This window comes from Thalassophryne amazonica, chromosome 9 (genome assembly GCF_902500255.1).
Source record: "Thalassophryne amazonica chromosome 9, fThaAma1.1, whole genome shotgun sequence".
Taxonomy (NCBI): Eukaryota; Metazoa; Chordata; class Actinopteri; order Batrachoidiformes; family Batrachoididae; genus Thalassophryne; species Thalassophryne amazonica.
Window position 1 is genome coordinate 50,915,230 of NC_047111.1, and position 18,235 is coordinate 50,933,464.

Below are 18,235 nucleotides of genomic sequence, written 5' to 3' on the forward strand. Positions count from 1 at the left end.
TGTGAGCACGGTGCTCTAGTTTGAAGTTTGTCTTTCTGTGAAACTGCAAATGGATAAATAAATCCACTTTACTAATTTATTAGTTAAATGGACTGCATTTATATAGCACTTTTCCATCTGCATCAGACGCTCAAAGCGCTTTATAAATAATGCCTCACATTCACCCCGATGTGAGGGTGCTGCCATACAAGGTGCTCACTACACACCGGTAGCAATAGGGGATTAAAGGCCTTGCCCAAAGGCCCTTAATGAATTTACAGTCAGGCTGGGATTTGAATCGAGGATCTTCTGGTCTCAAGCCCAACACCTTAACCACTAGACCACCACCCCCACCACCACCCAGTTGAATCCAGAGGATTCCTCAGTTAAATAACCATAAAGTTTGTTTATAACCATTGACATCGTCTTGGGTGGAACTTGAGTGCAGGGAAACCTTTGCTGCCACTGATTCAGTGTCTCCAACAAAATGGAAAAATGTATATTGACCTCATGTTCTTGTTTGTATCATATGTAACAGTTTGAAGAATTTAAGGCTCCAGTAATGATTCTCTCTCAGCCCGGCTGAGCACTTCACTTTTCAGTATTACAAAATCAGATCATTCTTAAAATAAAGGCAATTTAATAAAAACTATAATAAGTCTTTTTTTAATATATACTCTTCAGATCATTTTTGACTATACCTTAGCTCTTGCTAAATTTCTCCTGAAGAAATATCGTTGCAGTCCTTTTTGAAAATAACTTATTACACTCATATCTATAAAACTTCAGTCGATTAAAATCTCTCAATATTTGTCACAGACTCTGTCTACCATGACACCCAAACCTGTATGTGGTTTTACAGAGATACCATATTCCCCCTGTGCTTTAATTCCCAGGTCAGACCTCTGAGAGGCAGCATCAGCTGTTGGATGATACTAATTTGACCCATAAAACAAACAAAAAAAAAAAAGGATATTTTCACCTTGTAGGAAAGAATAACGTTGGTTTCACACCACTAAACCTGCCTCCCGGTGGTTTTGATTGCACGTATCACAAACATGGCTTATTTTTGGTACATACTAAGATGAACTAAAACAAGCATTCTTGACATGAATGAAATGAATTGTATAAATTCTGAATAAAATAATACATTTGCAGAATGATTCTCTGAAATTAAGTTCTTGACCAAAAATACCCAGAGGGTAAAAATACCCAGAGCTCGCCAATACCTTACTTTCAATAAAGCCAACAAGCTGCTGCTCTCAAGTGTAGCAAAAGAAAGTAAAGTTCCTTCTGTCATTTCATATTAAGCACCTGTTCAGGTTGGGTTCGACTGTTAATGCCCAAAAATGAGAACACAGAAAAACACTGCACAGAACAATACAGTACAAACAGGATTACGATGACTTCTCGAGCAACTGTACAACTGTGTCAGTCAGTGCAGCGACTGAAGGTATTATTGAACATGGGAAGAGTAGAGACTCAGACTGCAGGGAGACAATGGTCTGGGTTACTGGGAATGAAGGTTTGGTCCATACTAGTGTTAGATGATGATGATGGTTGCTTTTGATGTCATGGTATATTTAATGTGGATAAGAATTGAAATGTTGGGGGAAGATCACAGGTTAGACAATGAGCAAACACAAGGATGCTAACATTTTAGTCTCTGTCCTCTTAATTTGTTTGTACTAGTTCCACGCTCTGCTTGTATCCGGCCATCCCCACCTCATTCCGTCCATTGGCCTCAGTTCCAGTGGCGTCTGGGACTCTGCAACAGACTGTGGTTCGCTCCCTGATGGACCAGAGCATCAGAAGAGGCCTCCAGGCCTCCAGGTGGCGTTGTGGACCAGGCAGGTGCAGCACTGTATGGCCTGCCACCAACTCTGGCAGTTCAAGGGCTCAACACTAGCTTTAGCCATCATCACTTTGGAGTTGGAGGTGCTCACACCTGACTGGTTCTCAGTCTTTACTGACCTGCTGAGGAAAGCACAGGTGAGACTGGCACAGGCCGCTAGCTGGGTTTTCCAGTGCACTTGTGTGTACCTTGGTGAGGAGAGCATGATGTTGGCACATCGAATACATATCTGTAGCTTGTCCAAAATGTAAAGTCAGACTAATACAGTACATAGAGGGGCCAAAAAAAAAAAAAAAAAGTCAAATGTAAAACTGCAGTAGTTTCCACTTTCTCGCTGAAATTGTCTTTTTATCTGCATTGATTTTGTTTGTGTGGTTACTCGAGTTATTGTACAGACTCTTAATCTTACAGCTGTTACTTCATATGGACTTGTATAAGACAGTCCAGACTTTGCTTTATTAAGAGAAAATGTTGGCGATCCCACAGCTAAAAAACTAAACATTAAAAAAAAAAGAGTTGTAGATGTTGGTTCATACAAAGTTCCAGTGAAAACCTTAAGTATTTGTGGTCACAAATGACATTCACTTTCTTAGATGAGGACACAGACATGTGCCTCAACAGGCAATCAAACCCAGGTCCACATTTTGGGAACCCAATTCGTATCTGCTGAACTAATTCACCAGTGGTCACCCCATATTATCAGGAGTTAACTGAATTCTAGGCAGGCGAACAGGCAACAATCCATTATATTCTGCAGGTAACTCGACAGTGTGTGTGTTGCCAAAGCAGCTGTCCAACCTCCTGACATTTTTGGAACAGGAAGAGTTAAGTTTTCCTGCTTGATCACTAGACCAGATTTCTGGAATGTGCCAGAGGTTGATTGTGTGGTGGACATAGCAGGAGTGGAATGTTTTTATATTTGCTTATATTGAGCTTTAAAAAGTCAAATGGCACAGTGAGGCTGCTTTCGCGAGTCACATCATGAGAGCAGAGTAAATCAAAGTGGTGTCAAAGGACATTTCTTAAAAACTACTTTTTAATTTCTTACAAAAACTTCTAGTTTGAATCATGACATCAGAACTGGTCAACCCACTGTGACTATTTCCTTTCTTGTCATCATCAGGTTGAGAGTGTTGAGTTCATCCACTGTAAGGAGATGGTGGACGAGTACCTGCACAGCCTGGAGTTCTCCCTGCCGGCTAACGCCATCTACATCTTTGACAGTGTTCACATCCAGGAAGACAGAGTCCAGAGGTCCACGGGGCGCCTCGCCCAGGCCAGGAGCATGCACAGCGGTAAAGAGCAGGTTGACTCAGACGAGTATTATGACGGTTTTAGGTGTTTGTACAGCGAGGAGGCAGCAGAGGGAAGTGATGCATCCCCCTGCCCGCCGCTCCACCCCGCTGTCAACTAAAACCATAGCATTGATTCTCAGACAGATCTGCTGCACATGCACAGATTTGTGAGCGCTTCCATTTAAAATGTCTTGGAGTTCACAATACTGTAATTCTCCATATATTGGGCTAATAATGTCAAGTTGTGTTTATACTGGTGATCCAGTCTGTTAAATGAATCAACACAAAGTGCAAAAGTTATGCTGAGGTAAAGTTAGTTTTGTTGATCTGTTGTGCACTGTGAAAGCCCCAGACGTAACTGAGGCCTCGCTTACTGGAAGAAAGTGCTTGGCAAATGATCTCTACTGAAGTGAGAATTGCTAGTGGTTAGTTTAATTTCTGTACATATTAAGCCCCCCCCCCCCCCCCTTTTTAAACAACCTTTATATTAAGCTTTTTTTTTTTTCTTATGAAGATGAAGGTCAAGGATGAGAAATATGTGACTGAGGCTCAATGTTTTTTTTAAGTTTGAGATTTCGGTGCTCGGGTTCTCCTGGAGCCACAAAGCACTTTAAGGTGAATACAAACTTCTTTTTTTCTCTGTTTTTAATATGCTAATTTTATTGTATAAAGATTTTTGTAATCTCCTATATTTTTGTGTGTTGTTGTAGCCAGCTTGATGAAAACTTTATTTTACTAAATGATTTCATAATGCTTCAACTCAAGTTTAACGTTATACAATTGTTTTGTGTTGACATAGAAATAGATATATTCCTGTCACTCTGACACAAGTGCACCTTGGGAGAAAAGTTTGTAAGGACAACACTAGAAGGTCTCCAATACCACGCCATGCCAGATTTTCCCATTGACACATTCTGGCCCTCATCCATAATGTGAGGTTACTGTTTAAATGGCATGCTGGGTAAAGCAGCTGCCTATTTGTTCTTCGGTTATACATTAAGACCTCGTTAAAATGATTGACCATAACCTTTGTCTTGAAAAGGCGAAGGTGTTCTTCTCTTTGTTACCGAGTGACTCGAATACTTACAGCGGTTTCTACAGTACCAGCAGGTGTACCCAAAATATGTTGTCATCATTGAAGTTTATAATTTCATGCTTGTTTTTGTATAGATCATCCAAAACCATAGCTAGGCAGCCAGCAGCTGCTTGAAGACCCAAATATCAAACACTCCACTTAACTGTAGGCTACAATGTTGGTACGCAACGTGAAAACCCATCAGAACAATGTTTGTTCCTGAAGGCTGCTGAGCTGTTTGAGGGCTAACTGTCAGCAATATTCTCAAATGTGAACCTGTAACATCTGATCCTCTTCATCCAGTTAGACTGGATGCTACAGTGTCATTTGTTTTTCCTACTTCAGATGAGGCAGCTAGATCCTGTTTACTGATCATGAATAAAGCTATGACTGAAAGTCAACTTCTTTCCTCATCTGTCACTTTTTGTGCTTCTGAACTGGGGGGGTGAGCTATTTGAGGTAAACTGAGATGGTGATGATGGTAAATGCTAAGTGGAGGATGTCTTGGTATGATCACAGATGAAAGTGCTGTGGTTTTCCACCTGGTTTTCTCAGCTTCTGATGAAACCTGAACAGTGATGGTGCCTCAGGTCATTGGGTGCTTCAGATCTTTGAGAAACCAGACACCCTCACCCAGGTGACCCAGCTCTGTGATCAGGCTCCAGCTTGTGTATATTACTGCATGTCATCTACAGATCACCCTGCTTGATCCACAGCCACACTGGTACCTGTTTCACAGAATCTGTTTTTGGTGTGGTAAAGTCCAAGTAGCAAATGCTTCATTACCGTGTAGAGACGAGCTTGTGGAACTTCTGTCTGCACCCCTTTCTTATTAGTTACATCAGATCCTCCATCACCCCCCTGGTACTTTTCCTTTTGAAGCACCCTCTCCAGGGGACAGCAGGACCACTTGTCTTCTTTCAAACACCATCCCACCAATTCTTGTCATTTGTTTCTCCCTAAACTGCACAATACCCATAGTTGCATCACATGTAGTAACTTGTAGATATGCATATTTATAAAACCTCCACTCTGTCAGACTGTGTGTAGAGTAAAAATACATTTCACTTTAATTCTAACTTTAGATTTCAGACAAGTAGTGAAAGCAGCCACCTCGGACAGCATGCTGAAGGACCAGCATGCAGCAGGTTTTCATCGTTTTATAGTGTAACGCTGTAACCCCCATTTATTCAAAGTGAAGGTCAGCCACTGAAGTCTTCAGTCATGAAAACCTGCAGCCTTCAGTTTGACAACTAAAGGACCTGAGGTTTCTGCTCTAGTTTATCAGTGAGTAATCCTGCTCAGGTGACAGTTAACCTGACTTAAAAGGTGCTCAGTGCTGGAACCCAGAAAAAAAAACATTCTGCGGAATGTAAGGTTTTTCGAGATGGTCCTAACAACTGAAACTGAAAATGATCTCAGTGGGTGTGTTTATAAAAAAAAAAAATAAAGTTGAGTAATCAGGCGGCTGGAAGAGTGCACACTTTCTGCACGCTGTGTACAAAGTACATGCAGACAAACTTCAGCCAGTTCTCATTTTCAGTCTGGCAAAGTGGCAGTCAACACACACACACACAGTTGAGGATTACATGCAGACAAATAGCGCTGAACAGGAACCGCTGCGTCTGAGGACGACACCTGTTGAAGCACACAGCCACCTCCTGTCCTCTCACCTTCCTCAAATTTGAATGTCAAACAAATGGCAGAGACGGAGTCTGCAAGAGGTTTGTATTTATTGCTATCAACAGTGAATACAGCTGGTGTAAACGTATTTGCAGCGAGCTGAGGCTTTTAGTTCTCCTGAATTCTGTGTGAACACTGCTCACATGAAGGCATCACTCAGGGTTTACAATAACATTACTCACACGTGCATTTCCTCTGTGATTCTTAACATTTAAAAACTAGTACACTTTGCATACACAGCTAGGCAAGAACTTCCTCACATATACACGTGTTAACATGAAACAGCACCAAAATATTGCATTGGTTTTAAGACTAGTTTTTAGGTTGTCAGTACTTGTATATATGCAGTAATATGTACAATATAAAAAGGTACTGTTATTACTTTTTAATAATGCCTATTTAAATATCTTACTGCATCTTTGTCAATGTAGACTCCAAGATTTATTTTACCACGATTACAACTATAAAATAAACACACTTGCACAAACACCCAAAGGGGGGAAAAAAGATGTTGCAACTACTTTTGTAATAATTATTGGAAGAGCTGGTGTGAATGTACAGCTAACTCAAACACTAGTCAAAGAGATGCCAGTAATGTAACTAATGCCTCCAAAGACAAGAGTCTCTCCCCAGATGATTATTACAACAGCAGGTGAAATGGCACGAGAAACTCAACCAACTACCATAGTGGTTAAGTTCCAGTTCTCTCTGCAGTGGCATCCATGTCTCTGGGTCTTCACTCTGGCCTTTGAGATCAAATGGCTGAGGGAAGAGCTTATGAATCATGAGGTCCTTAGAGGTTACAGGATCTTGTCTTGCTGTACGGTTGTGAGACATGAACTCCCAACTAGTGACCTAAGGTGATGACTGAATACCTTTGGTACTAGGTGTCTTCAGAGAATCCTGGGTACCACTGGAATGACTTTGTGCCAAACAATTTGTTACTTAAGGAGACTCAGATGAGCTGCAACATTTTGACCATGTGGTGTGTGAATGATCTAGTACACAGGCAGATGCGTTAGTGTTGACTCCAGGAGCTGGAGAAGGTTGCAACAGATTGATAGCTAGTTTCAGGATTTGGGGACAGCCTGGTTGTTTACCTGGGTGGATGCCATTTTGGACTAAAGGCAATTCTATGGTACAGTGGATGCTGTGCACAGTTTACAAAACTGGCCTCAGCTGGTTGAGGTTCCCTGGTGGTAAGTCACCTGCTATGGTAATAATTATAAAGGTGGTTGAGTTTCCTGGTAAACTTCACCCACTGTGCTAATTATTACAACACTGACACTTATTACAATGGTGGTTGCAACAGGAACATAAAACAAGAAAAATAAAGAAATTGGGGGAAAAAAAAACTTAAGGCTAAATTTCTGTCTTTGTAACTTAAATGTCAACCCCATGAAATGAAGTACAATAAAGAGATGGTGAAGATTCTAAGATGTTTTAACCAACTGCGTCACACTGACGTACCAAGAAGTGAAAGGTGGGTGAGATCTCAGTTCCATGTGCATAGTTAACAGCTATCACTATAACAACAAAGTCTCACAATATGGAAAAACAGTAACAAAAATTAAAAAGATACATGTGTAAAAAGTGTCCCAAAGGAAGTTCCTGAATAAATGAGATGGCCACTATTGGCAAGTAAACATGTTTACTCTATTTCTCACTCTCTTTTCTCCCCATGTGGCACCATCATCATCCTCAGTGTCTTTGGTCCGTTTTCATAATGTCAAGATGGAATGTGGGGATGGGGGGGGAGAAAAAAATGATCAGGTGTTGGCGTTGCTATGGTGATGGAGGACAAATCCATGGTCATGTGAAGGAGGGTATACAGGGCCCATAAATTAACTGAAAAACAATGACAATAAACAAAATAAATAGAATGAACAGACTACTTTATGGGAACAACAAATGATGAGATTCAATTATTAATACTAACTAACAAATAAATGGTAAAGTGTTGAAGGAAAGTGCTACAGTTGAAAAAACATGTTTGTATAAAAGAGGAAACAACTGCAGTTAATGCGTTATTGGAAGCAACTCAATTTGTTCTAAATGTCCTCTGCAAAAAAAAAAAAAAAAGTTTTGCTACAAATATATTTGCTGATGTGTGCCTCAAGTTAACCTTCAAATTGAATATTAAACACAAAAAAGCACGAGTGTGAAATGTACCCAATAAAAAGAACAGGCGAGATGAGTTTGTCACAGGAAGAACTTGAAGTCTAATTCATGTCATGTGACAATGTGCAATCATGGTGCCGTCTCAGAACGGGTCAACTTCCAGCAAGTCGGCCACAGAGTGAAGCAAATACAATGCTCTGCAATGTAGGAAATTACTTAACCCACTTGTTTACCTGTTACCTGCAGATCTGAGGATTTCTGCGGATTTCATCATGGGGGGTGTTAGTGTTGTACTCTGTAATTGTGATCGTCACTGAGTTTTTAAAATGCCTATCGCAAAGCGTTTCCTCTTTTTTTATGACATCGTGCAAGTTTTATAAGTCCGCGAACACTGATCGATGTGTTACAGATACAAATCTGTGCCCTCGGATCGGCGGAACTTCACGGAGGAAAAATGCCACTTAACGCGTGGCTGTTTCGACAGTTGTAAAGCGGGACTGGTTGGTTGCTGTGGCGACGTTGTGTGGCTCCTGCAAGACGCTTAAGCTAAACAGCATGTGGACATCGCAAACCTTTAAAGCTCTGAGGTTTTTAAGAATTTTGCAGCATGTCTGTCTCACGGAGTACCGTCAGGCAGAGGGGAGATGGCGAGAGACGATTTGAAAAAGGACAAGAATCCGTGGAATTGTCGCTGGCTTCATCAACACACTTGAAAGATAAACTGGAAAAGTGAACTGTGCCATCAGGAAACACGGTAAGAATTTTCTCTCCCTGGAAAATAAACATTGTGCTGTTCAAACAGGATTTTAGAAAAAGATTATGTGACTGTTTTATTATTAATCTAGATTTCTTTCATTGGAAAAAAGACAATGTGGCTTTGAATGTATTTACAGGAATTTACACAAGAATGTAAAAGTTTTTATTAATGTAGACTTTTTTTCATGGGAAAAAGACACTGACTTAACAGGAATTTACACAAGAATAAGTGACTTTTTTTTTTTTTTTTTACTAGAAAGGTATGTTATTGATATTTTACCCTGATTTTCAAAATATTCTTCAAGTAATGTGGAGTTGCGTCAGGAAGGGCATCCAGCGTAAAACCTGTGCCAAATCAACATGCAGATCCACCTTGGATTTGCTGTGGCAACCCCGAGTGCAAACAAGGGAGCAGCCGAAGGGACTTACTTACTTTTCAAAATATTCTTCAAGCTTTAGCTGTGGTTTTTGAAATGCTTTAACAGTCTTTTCAGTCTTCATAAATTTCATGTAGTTTAATTGTTATGAGTTAATGCATTATTTGGTTTACAATTAAAAGGAAAATCATTCCAGGTCCTACTTCCACATCATATTCTGTTATTTCAACATTATCATTGACAGTTCAAATGAAAGGCTGAATACAGGGTCATTTAAATATGCACTTCTTTTGAGATTTTTTTTTTCCTTACAGGAGATGCTGAAAATGTATCATTAGATACAAAATTAATTTGGTTTCTGGGGCCCGGCAGGCCCTAGACCCCAGCTTGACCCCCTGCAAATTTTCCTCAGATTTCACAATTTTCATTTCACAGCTCTGTTTATGCAGTGAAAACATCTCATCAGTGTGCATGTTAGGGTAATATTGCAAAGGTGTTGTCACAGTGATGGATAGCACAAATGGATTAGTTGCTTATTTAAATTATTTGCCCGGTGGCAAAAATCGTGTAATCCTTCAGTCTCCACTGGATTTGGGACTCTGATGGACAGATGATGCTACATTTCCACTGGAAACACAAAGTGCTGCATTCAGCAGAATGTTTTTTCCTGGTTTCAAGACATATGCACACTGACTTCATACTTCCTCACTGTGGCCATGCACTGATTGAGTCTTCTCACTGTGCATTCAGTGAGACTGCAGCGACAAGGACATCAAAAACGTCTGTGTGGTGCCTTCTCACCAAGAGAATGTTGTCGGGTGCTGTGACGTCCAGCTTAAAACACACACAGACGTGCTGTCTTTTTCTTCAGTTAAGTTTGACCTTGGCGAAAAAATGTCCTGCATGTTGCTGCATCGGGAGAACAATCCCTTCTTCCCTCGTACAGAATTAACCCCCCTCCCGCGCCTGAGCTTTGGTCAATCAGAAACTCACTCTGAAGCATCAGGCAGCCACAGGATATAAACATACGAGTATCGTAAAAGTAAAAAACAAGCGAAGGATAAAACTGCAAACAAATGTGTAGGCAGCGGGAAATCTCTCTGCCTGATGTCCGCTCAAAGTTTTGAGCATTCACAAAACTTTCCAAAGAACATCAGTTGACAATTAGCCAACAAGAAAAGGACTTTTGCAGGACAAAAACAAACACAAACGGATATCCAAAATTTGTATCAGTTCCTCATACATTTCCTTGGTCACTCATTATGTGACAGACGCTTAAGCAAAAATAAAATAAAATAAAATAAATAAATAAATAAAAACTCCTAAATATTAAATTTCCACAAGTGAGTGTTTTAAATCTTGGGGGTGTGGGGAAGTTTTATTTTTAAGAAAACAAAAAAACTGCACCAGCATGACCAGGAGCACTGGTTGTCACAATGATGACATATGACTTTTACGCATGAATGTAAACAGCGGCACAGTGCAAAATAATCACTTTGTATTATCCTGAAGGTTTTACATTTTGCTGAGATATTCGATATTCACCTATTTATTCATGTTTAAGCTGACGTATGTATGGATTCAGTTTTGCATGCGCCAAGCATTACACTGTTGTAGCTCAATGAATGCTGCTCAACGCGTACTGCACATACAGTCTGTTAGTGTCCTTAAATTGTCAATTCAAGGTAAGAAAATACCCCCCCCCCAACCCCAAATGCTTTTGAAGTACCATAAGTACTATTAATGTATTGTCATGTCGCTGAGATAAATGTACATACTGCTTTGTTATCATTGTTATTAAGTGACTGGTTTTCATTGAATGTGAGCACTTCCAGGCCCATTCGGTGATGGCAAATGGCTCCACATGGTGGCGCACTTAGAATACGTGTGGCGTACAGTCAATACATGAGTTTTCTTGACTGTCTAGTTTCTCACTGCAACACTGACAGCCACATTATAATAACCACCACAAGATGGAGCCAAAGTCTCTCATAAGTTCTCAGTAGCTGCCAAACCTCATGATTGGAGGCTCATGAAGGACACGCCTCAGAAATGATTTCATTTCCTCAGAATATCACATTACCGCTAAAGGTTGCCAAACATAACACCTGCACATATGAACCACAGACCTCAATGCCAAAAGACTCAGATGTGTCTGTGACCTCTGGCTATTGTGTCTACCTCTGGACAAAAAGTAAAAAACGAAAGCCGTTCCGTGCAGCCATAAGCAACAGTTATTATCAATTTTAAATTCCTCTGCAGACATTTAACAGAAAGCTCCTGAGTATGTCATTCCCAAATCCTAAAATTCCAATTATGAACTGGCATGCTCACATACTTTCACACAGCTGTTGCTGGCAACTAGTAATAATGGTGTGACAGGCAGAATTAAATCTAAAAATAAATAAATCAAAAGTTCATTCTGCAGTCATGCAAACTACAGTTGTGCTCAAAGGTTTACATACCCTGACAGAATTTTTGCTTTTTTGGCCATTTTTAAGAGAATATGAATAACAACACAAAAACTTTTTTTTCCACTCATGGTTAGTGGCTGGGTGAAGCCATTTATTGTCAAACAACTGTGTTTCCTCTTTTTAAATCATAATGACAACAGAAATTACCCAAATGAACCTGATCAAAGGTTTACATACCCCTGTTCTTAATACTGTGTATTGTCCCCTTTAACATCAGTGACAGCTTGGCGTCTTTTGTGGTGGTTGTAGACGAGGTTCTCTGATGGTAAAGCTGCCACTGAATATGTTTTGGACTTTATTTACATCAATTACAAAGAAATACAAGCAATATGGCACTCTATGATAAGTCTGCATGGAGTAGACAGTTCTCAAAAACTGAGTGACTGTGCAAGAAGAGTGAGGAAAGCCACCAAGACACCCAGACAACCCAGAAGAATTTATAGGCTTACATGGCTGTGACTGGAGAAATTATGCACAGTGCAAGCTTTGCATTTTGTATCACCAGTTATCCATCTTCATGATGAAGTGGGATAGAGGAGGATTTTCTTAAAAAGAAGACCTGAAAGTTTAGCGACAAATTGCCAGAAGGTACATCTGAGATGCAAGCCTGGATTTGATCTGTTTTGGTGAAAGAAAATCCTTCTCTGCTCTACTCCACTATGAAGCTAAGAGTAGTCATGCAAAATACAAAGCTTGCACTGTGCACAATTTCTCCAATCACAGCCACATAAGCCCATAACTTCTCCTGGGTTGTTTGGGTGTCTTGGTGGCTTTCCTCACTCTTCTCCTTCTTGCACAGTCACTCAGTTTTTGAGAACTGTCTACTCCATGCAGATTTACCATAAAGTTCCATACTGTTTGTATTTCTTTGTAATTAATGTAAATAAAGTCCAAGACATTCAGTGGCAGCTTTACCATCAGAGAGCCTCGTCCAAAACTACCACAAAAGACTCCAAGCTGTCACTGATGTTAAAGGAGCAATACAAAGTATTAAGAAACGGGCTATGTAAACTTTTAATCGGGTTCATTTGGATAGTTCTCTTCTCACTTTGATTTAAAAACAGGAAACACAGTTGTTTGACAATAAATGGCTTCACCCAACCACTAAGTATGAGTGAAAAAAAAGTTTTTGTATTGTCATTCATATTCTCTTAAAAATGGCCAAAAAAAGCAAAAATTCTGCCAGGGTATGTAAACCTTTGAGCAGAACTGTATATATGATCTGTAACTGAGTTGGAAAGCTGTGCTGGACATTAACCTGTGACATCATATCTGCACAGAATGTACCACCAGCCTGTTTGAACAACTTTATTCTGCATCACCTATTCATGAGACAAACGTCTGACTGCCTCAGCCTGCTTCCTGAGTAGCCTGAATAATTAGAGCGAGGCAGAAGAAAAGCATGAAAAGCAGAGCAAACATTAAGTTTTGACAGCAGGAAAAAAGGGGAGGAAGTTTCCGTTCCACATGCCAGGTCTTTCTAAGAGCTGAAGACCGTGCAGACCGGAGACAGGTCCACAACAGCACATTTAATTAATGTGAAGCTGCACCAGGGGCAGCTCAAAGACTTGAAACAAGGTTAGAGAACAAAGGGAAAAACCTACTGGAAAAGAAAAAGGTGCAAACACACAAATGGAAATTATTTAAGCATCAAGGCAGTTGGGGAAAAAACACAATTAAAGTAATAATCCCATCCCGCTCTGAACAAGTGCGCACGTAAGGGAGGAAGTGACTTACTTTTTCTTGTCTTTGTCTTTCTTGAGTGGCTGAGATGAGGAGAGCGTTTCAGCTGCCATCTTCCTCCTGTTGAAGGCATTCATCTCCTCCTCCAGGTCTCTCCGCTTCTCCTCCACCTTCCTCTTCTCCTCCTGGTGCATTCGCTTCAGTTGCTCAAACTTGTCGTGCAGCTGAGAGACAGGAGACGAGGAGGAGAATGCAGTTAAAAATGCATATGAAGCCTACAATGCCTAAGAACAACTTGTGTACACACTGTGCAAATTTAAACTTATTTTTATGTTTCATATTAAATATGATTGTGGTTTCATGATAAGCATCCTCAAAATACCACAATTCTGCCCGTGCATAAGGAATCTCTCCTGCAACAAGCAAAATGTAGGCCTGAAACAGCTCGTAATAAACCATATCAAGATGTAACACCAAAAGCACTTCTGACTGATTCAAGGTTCACATTCTGTAGAAGTAGTAATTTTCTGGACATTTTAGGAAACCAGTTTCCCAACAAACCGTCATATACCGTATTTTCCAGAGTAAATGGACTACATTTATATAGCGCTTTTCCATCTGCATCAGATGCTTAAAGCTCTTTACAAATAATGCCTCACATTCACCCTGATGTGCGGGTGCTGCTATACAAGGTACTCACTACACACCGGGAGCGACAAGTCACACTTATCAAAAAAGGGGAAGGTATAAGTCACACCTTTTTTTAAATACCAAAGAAAATAAAGATGAACAAATAAACGTGCTGGACATATTGGACGCTATTTGACTAACAGGAAACAGGTGGACACTGACTGTTTATCCTAAGCGCTGGAAACACTACAATAAAAATGCGAGTCAATTTTATCCATTTATTTATTTTTAAAATCATCTCTTTAGCATTTTTATGTACTGTTGTAGTATACTTTTATTACTGGAGTTCCTTTGGTTTAGTGAGTTGATTTCTGGGAAATCCCTGTATCAATAATTTTTACTGTTACTATTAATAGCAAATGTGTGATTTCAGTATATAAGTCGCACCAGAGTACAAGTTCCGGGACCTCCCAAACCAGTAAAAAAAAAAAAAAAAAAAAAAGTTACAACTTATATGCTGCAAAACACAGTAATTTCATGGTAGTGTTAACACATTGCACCCCATCTTTATGCTTCCTTTTATAATGCCACAGGGTTGATGAACAAGTAACCCTAACCTGGTAGCACCTCAGGCTTTGTAGAACTTAGTCTAACCCTCACAAGGCCCAAACAATTTTTTCTGTTGTGGTGTACATCTTGTTTTTCTTTTTTGTAGTGTACAGTAGCTCTGCGGGAGCAACCCCAGTTTCACTGTATCCCCCCCTCGCCCCCTGTACAATGACAAAAACTGTTCTGTTCTAGACCCAATGTTTTCCCTCATATTACACACACACGCACACACACTCGGTAGCATTCACAGAAAACTCAAATCACTTGGTGCATGAAGTGGAGAGGCTGGGAGAGGGAGCGATGACAGGTTAGCAAACTCGGTGGAACAGCTGCGGTGTGGGCACGGGACTTCAAAGCAGTTAGCAGCACTGCCAGCTGTTAGCGACGTCTGTGCTTACCAGCTTATTGACTGTTGTTGGAGAAATGAAAGAATCAAAAACACAAATGTGACAACGACAATCAAATATTTAATGACTGTCATGTCGATCCTGTGGAACTTGGAAATATCAAAAGCTTATGAAGTTATGTGAAAGTGAGGAACAGCCAGACAGCAGCTTGGTATTCTCTGGGGTGTTGAGGGCCAAATCAAAAGTAAAATCAGCAGGATACAGCTGTGTTCCAAGGTATGCATTTATTATTCATTACTTAGTTACTCCAGACTGGTTTACACTTAATGTATTTTCACAGCTCGCTTTATGAACACTGCAGCAGTTACAACAGGGAAAAGTTCTGCTGTCCCTCCTCCACTGTTTGCTAAAACCTCTCTGAGGCTGACCAAAAGTCCTTTCAATGGCCTCTCCAAGCTTTTCCCACACCAGCAGCTGGGGTTCCTCTAAGCTCCCAAGGGCTGAACAATTTAAGAAATAGGACATACTGTATAACAATCTGAAATAATAAATACTTTACCACTGACAGTGTTCTTAATTTATCTGCCAGGAAACCAGAATGTTGAGGACTTCAGCGGCTGAAAAAGCCCAAGGGAACACCCACCTTTCACATGGCAGCGGCAAACAGATGTTTACTTTTGAGAGGTGGAGATAGACTGGGTGTCTGCCTGGGTGGTTACCATACAGGACCCAGGATGGTTCTGTGGTGTGGTGGATGCGGTGATGTGTGGCTGTGTGGATGTGATGACATGCTCCCAGACTTAACTTGTCTTGCAACCACTTGCTGCCTCTAAATGTGCACCTTTACCATGTGAGCAATTTCTAATCCTTCAAACCAAATACAGCTGTAATTACCTCTCTCTCCTTTTCTTTCAGTTCCGCTTCAGTCTCCTTGACTTTGCTAACAAACATTTGTCTCATCTCTTCTTCTTTGCGCTGCAGATCCCCCAAAAACTCTTTCCTCTTGGCCTCGTATGTCTCCTGAAGACTGGGTGGGAAGAAAAAGAGTGTAGAAATAGAATTTAGAGTTTTGGATGCTGTATTCAAGCCTCCAAACATGCACAGTGTGCATTTTAAACGCGCCGGTGCAGCCTCTACCTGAACGGCTGGCTGTCGGGGTCCGTGTCTTTGAAGCCCATCTCCTCCAGCTTGCAGCGTCGGTACAGCTCATAGTGGCGGGCGTGGGTCTGCTCCCTCAGATCCTCCATGTTCACTCTGATAAGCATCTCTCGGAGTTTTACAAAGTCACAGTGGCTTTCGTTCTCAACTACAGCAAGAATAAATAAATAGAAATCAGTAAATATACCACAGTTAGGATGACAGAGGTGAGTGAAGTGATTGTCTAAGCTATGGCCAATAGTCCACATACTTTACAATTAAAATGATTTTAAAAACACACACAACACACACATACACACACACATGCAATTTGTTAAAAATGTGAAATTTTGGCAAATTTGAAATTACATTTTTTTTTTAAAGTAACATTAACCATAGTGAAAGACTTACTTAGAGTACTCTAGCCACCTGTGACAACTGCTTAACATATGAAAAAATTCAGTTTGCGGGGGAAAAACACTTAGGAAGGAGTGAATAACCGGGGCAGCCAACCAAGCTGTTACAGAAATCCACCAAATATTTTATTGCCACCCAACGTGGCAACAAAATAATGCCAGCAAGCTACTTTGTAATTGGCAGCATGTTCGTGGTCGAAAATATCTGGAAAAAAATAGTCAGCTCAGTGTATTTTGTTTTCCTGATCTGCTGGTTTATATAAACTCTATGGCATTTTTAGAAGTTAACTCTGGTCAGTTTATTGCTGATGTCATGCAGAGATCTCATGTTATAAACCACTTTTCTTTCTCTACATTCCAAAAGTGGATGTTTAATCTTCAGCAAAAATCTATGATTACAACCAGTCTGCAAACAGTCCTTAGGGCAGGGCAATATGATTCCAAATTAATACCATGATTTCTCACTTTAAACCTTGATTACAATGAATGAATGATTAGTTATTTCACACAACTTTTTAAAGGTATACGGGCATACATGTTTTATTGACTTTAAAATGAACTCTGGGCACCCCTGCTGTTTCAGGCCAAAACAAAAGAAGTACGGGGCAAATATAGGCCGCAGTCTCAAATTGAAAGCCCTGGATTACCCAATTTCATGCACTACACAGCAGCTGAGTTAATCAGCAGCTGTTCACCTGTCACAGCAAAACCATAACATGGATCACACCAAAGAACCACAGTTCTATACCATTTTCTTTCATGGCACTTATGTCTACCTACATGTGAAAATGACTTTGGAAACACAGCTGTCACACACCCGTAACATGGTGCAACGGTCATTACTGGGAAGGTAGGAACAACACTTTCATTCCTTCTGCAAATTTGTGGAAAACAGGCTCTCACATGACAACTGTGAAAGGTGAGTAGCGCAATCAAGAGTTTAAGAAGATTAAAGATGTAAAAGGTGAACTTCCCTTTTAAAGATACAGTGTGCATGATTTCTGTCATCTAGTGGTGAGGATGTAGAATGCATTATGCCTTCTGCGGTCATGATCTTGTTTTGCTCAACTTCTTTGCTGATTGGGATTCATGCTCCCTTGCCTTCTTGTGATAAGCAATCTGTATGATCTTCTATTTCACAAAAACGAGGCTTCTCAAACTTGTTAGCCTACACAGGCAACCAATAGACATCATATAGGGGAGCAAACACAGATTCTTCTTCTCTTTCTTCAGTCTTCTGGCCGTAATGCAAAAGGATGTTCCTTTTGAGCTACCGAGTCAACATGGTGGTGCAACAAGCTGGCCTCCATGAGAGGGCCCGGTCCATGGACAGAAGAAGGGCTCATTCTGAGCTCATGACTCACATTGATTTGTTGTTGCAGGATTTCTACACACAAACATGCTACATTCCATTTCCTGCTAATAAACACCCTTGCATCCTACACACTGTGAATTTAAGACACACTTGTAAACCCAGTGCCGATGGGGTATTTTTCACTATGAACTTTAATATGCTTTAATACACCTTAATTAGCTGACTAAAACAGTGTACAAAAACTCATAACTGTGGAAGCAATGGTTTAAAATGTCTACACAAATTCACATTTGGATTACAAAAGGTGGGTTTGTGGTTAGCACTGGTGCCTCACAGCAAGAAGGTCGTGGGATCGCTTCCCGCCATTCTGTGTGGTGTTTGCATGTTGTCCCCATGGCACTCTGGTCTCCTCAAACAATCAAAAACACGCTTATCTATGGTCTGCTCTTTTCTCTGCCCCTGACCAAAGCAGCATCTCTACAT

At 40.5% G+C, this 18,235-nt stretch overlaps 1 protein-coding gene across 3 annotated transcripts in view; it reads right to left on the reverse strand.

Annotated features, from left to right (window-relative positions):
• Positions 1-1,446: 1,446 nt before the first annotated feature.
• Positions 1,447-18,235, reverse strand: part of sept8a (septin 8a) — a 140,046-nt gene continuing 123,257 nt past the window's right edge. The window contains exons 8-11 of one of the 3 annotated variants that reach the window (XM_034178024.1): positions 16,022-16,190; positions 15,779-15,911; positions 13,353-13,522; positions 1,447-1,953 (exon numbers count right to left, since the gene is read on the reverse strand). In XM_034178024.1, the coding sequence (XP_034033915.1) occupies positions 1,788-1,953; positions 13,353-13,522; positions 15,779-15,911; positions 16,022-16,190 (638 nt within the window). In that variant the 3' untranslated portion in view covers positions 1,447-1,787. Of the gene's footprint in view, positions 1,957-5,918; positions 7,736-13,352; positions 13,523-15,778; positions 15,912-16,021; positions 16,191-18,235 lie in introns of those variants that run through there. The other 2 variants (XM_034178023.1, XM_034178025.1) reach the window with 2 other exon arrangements.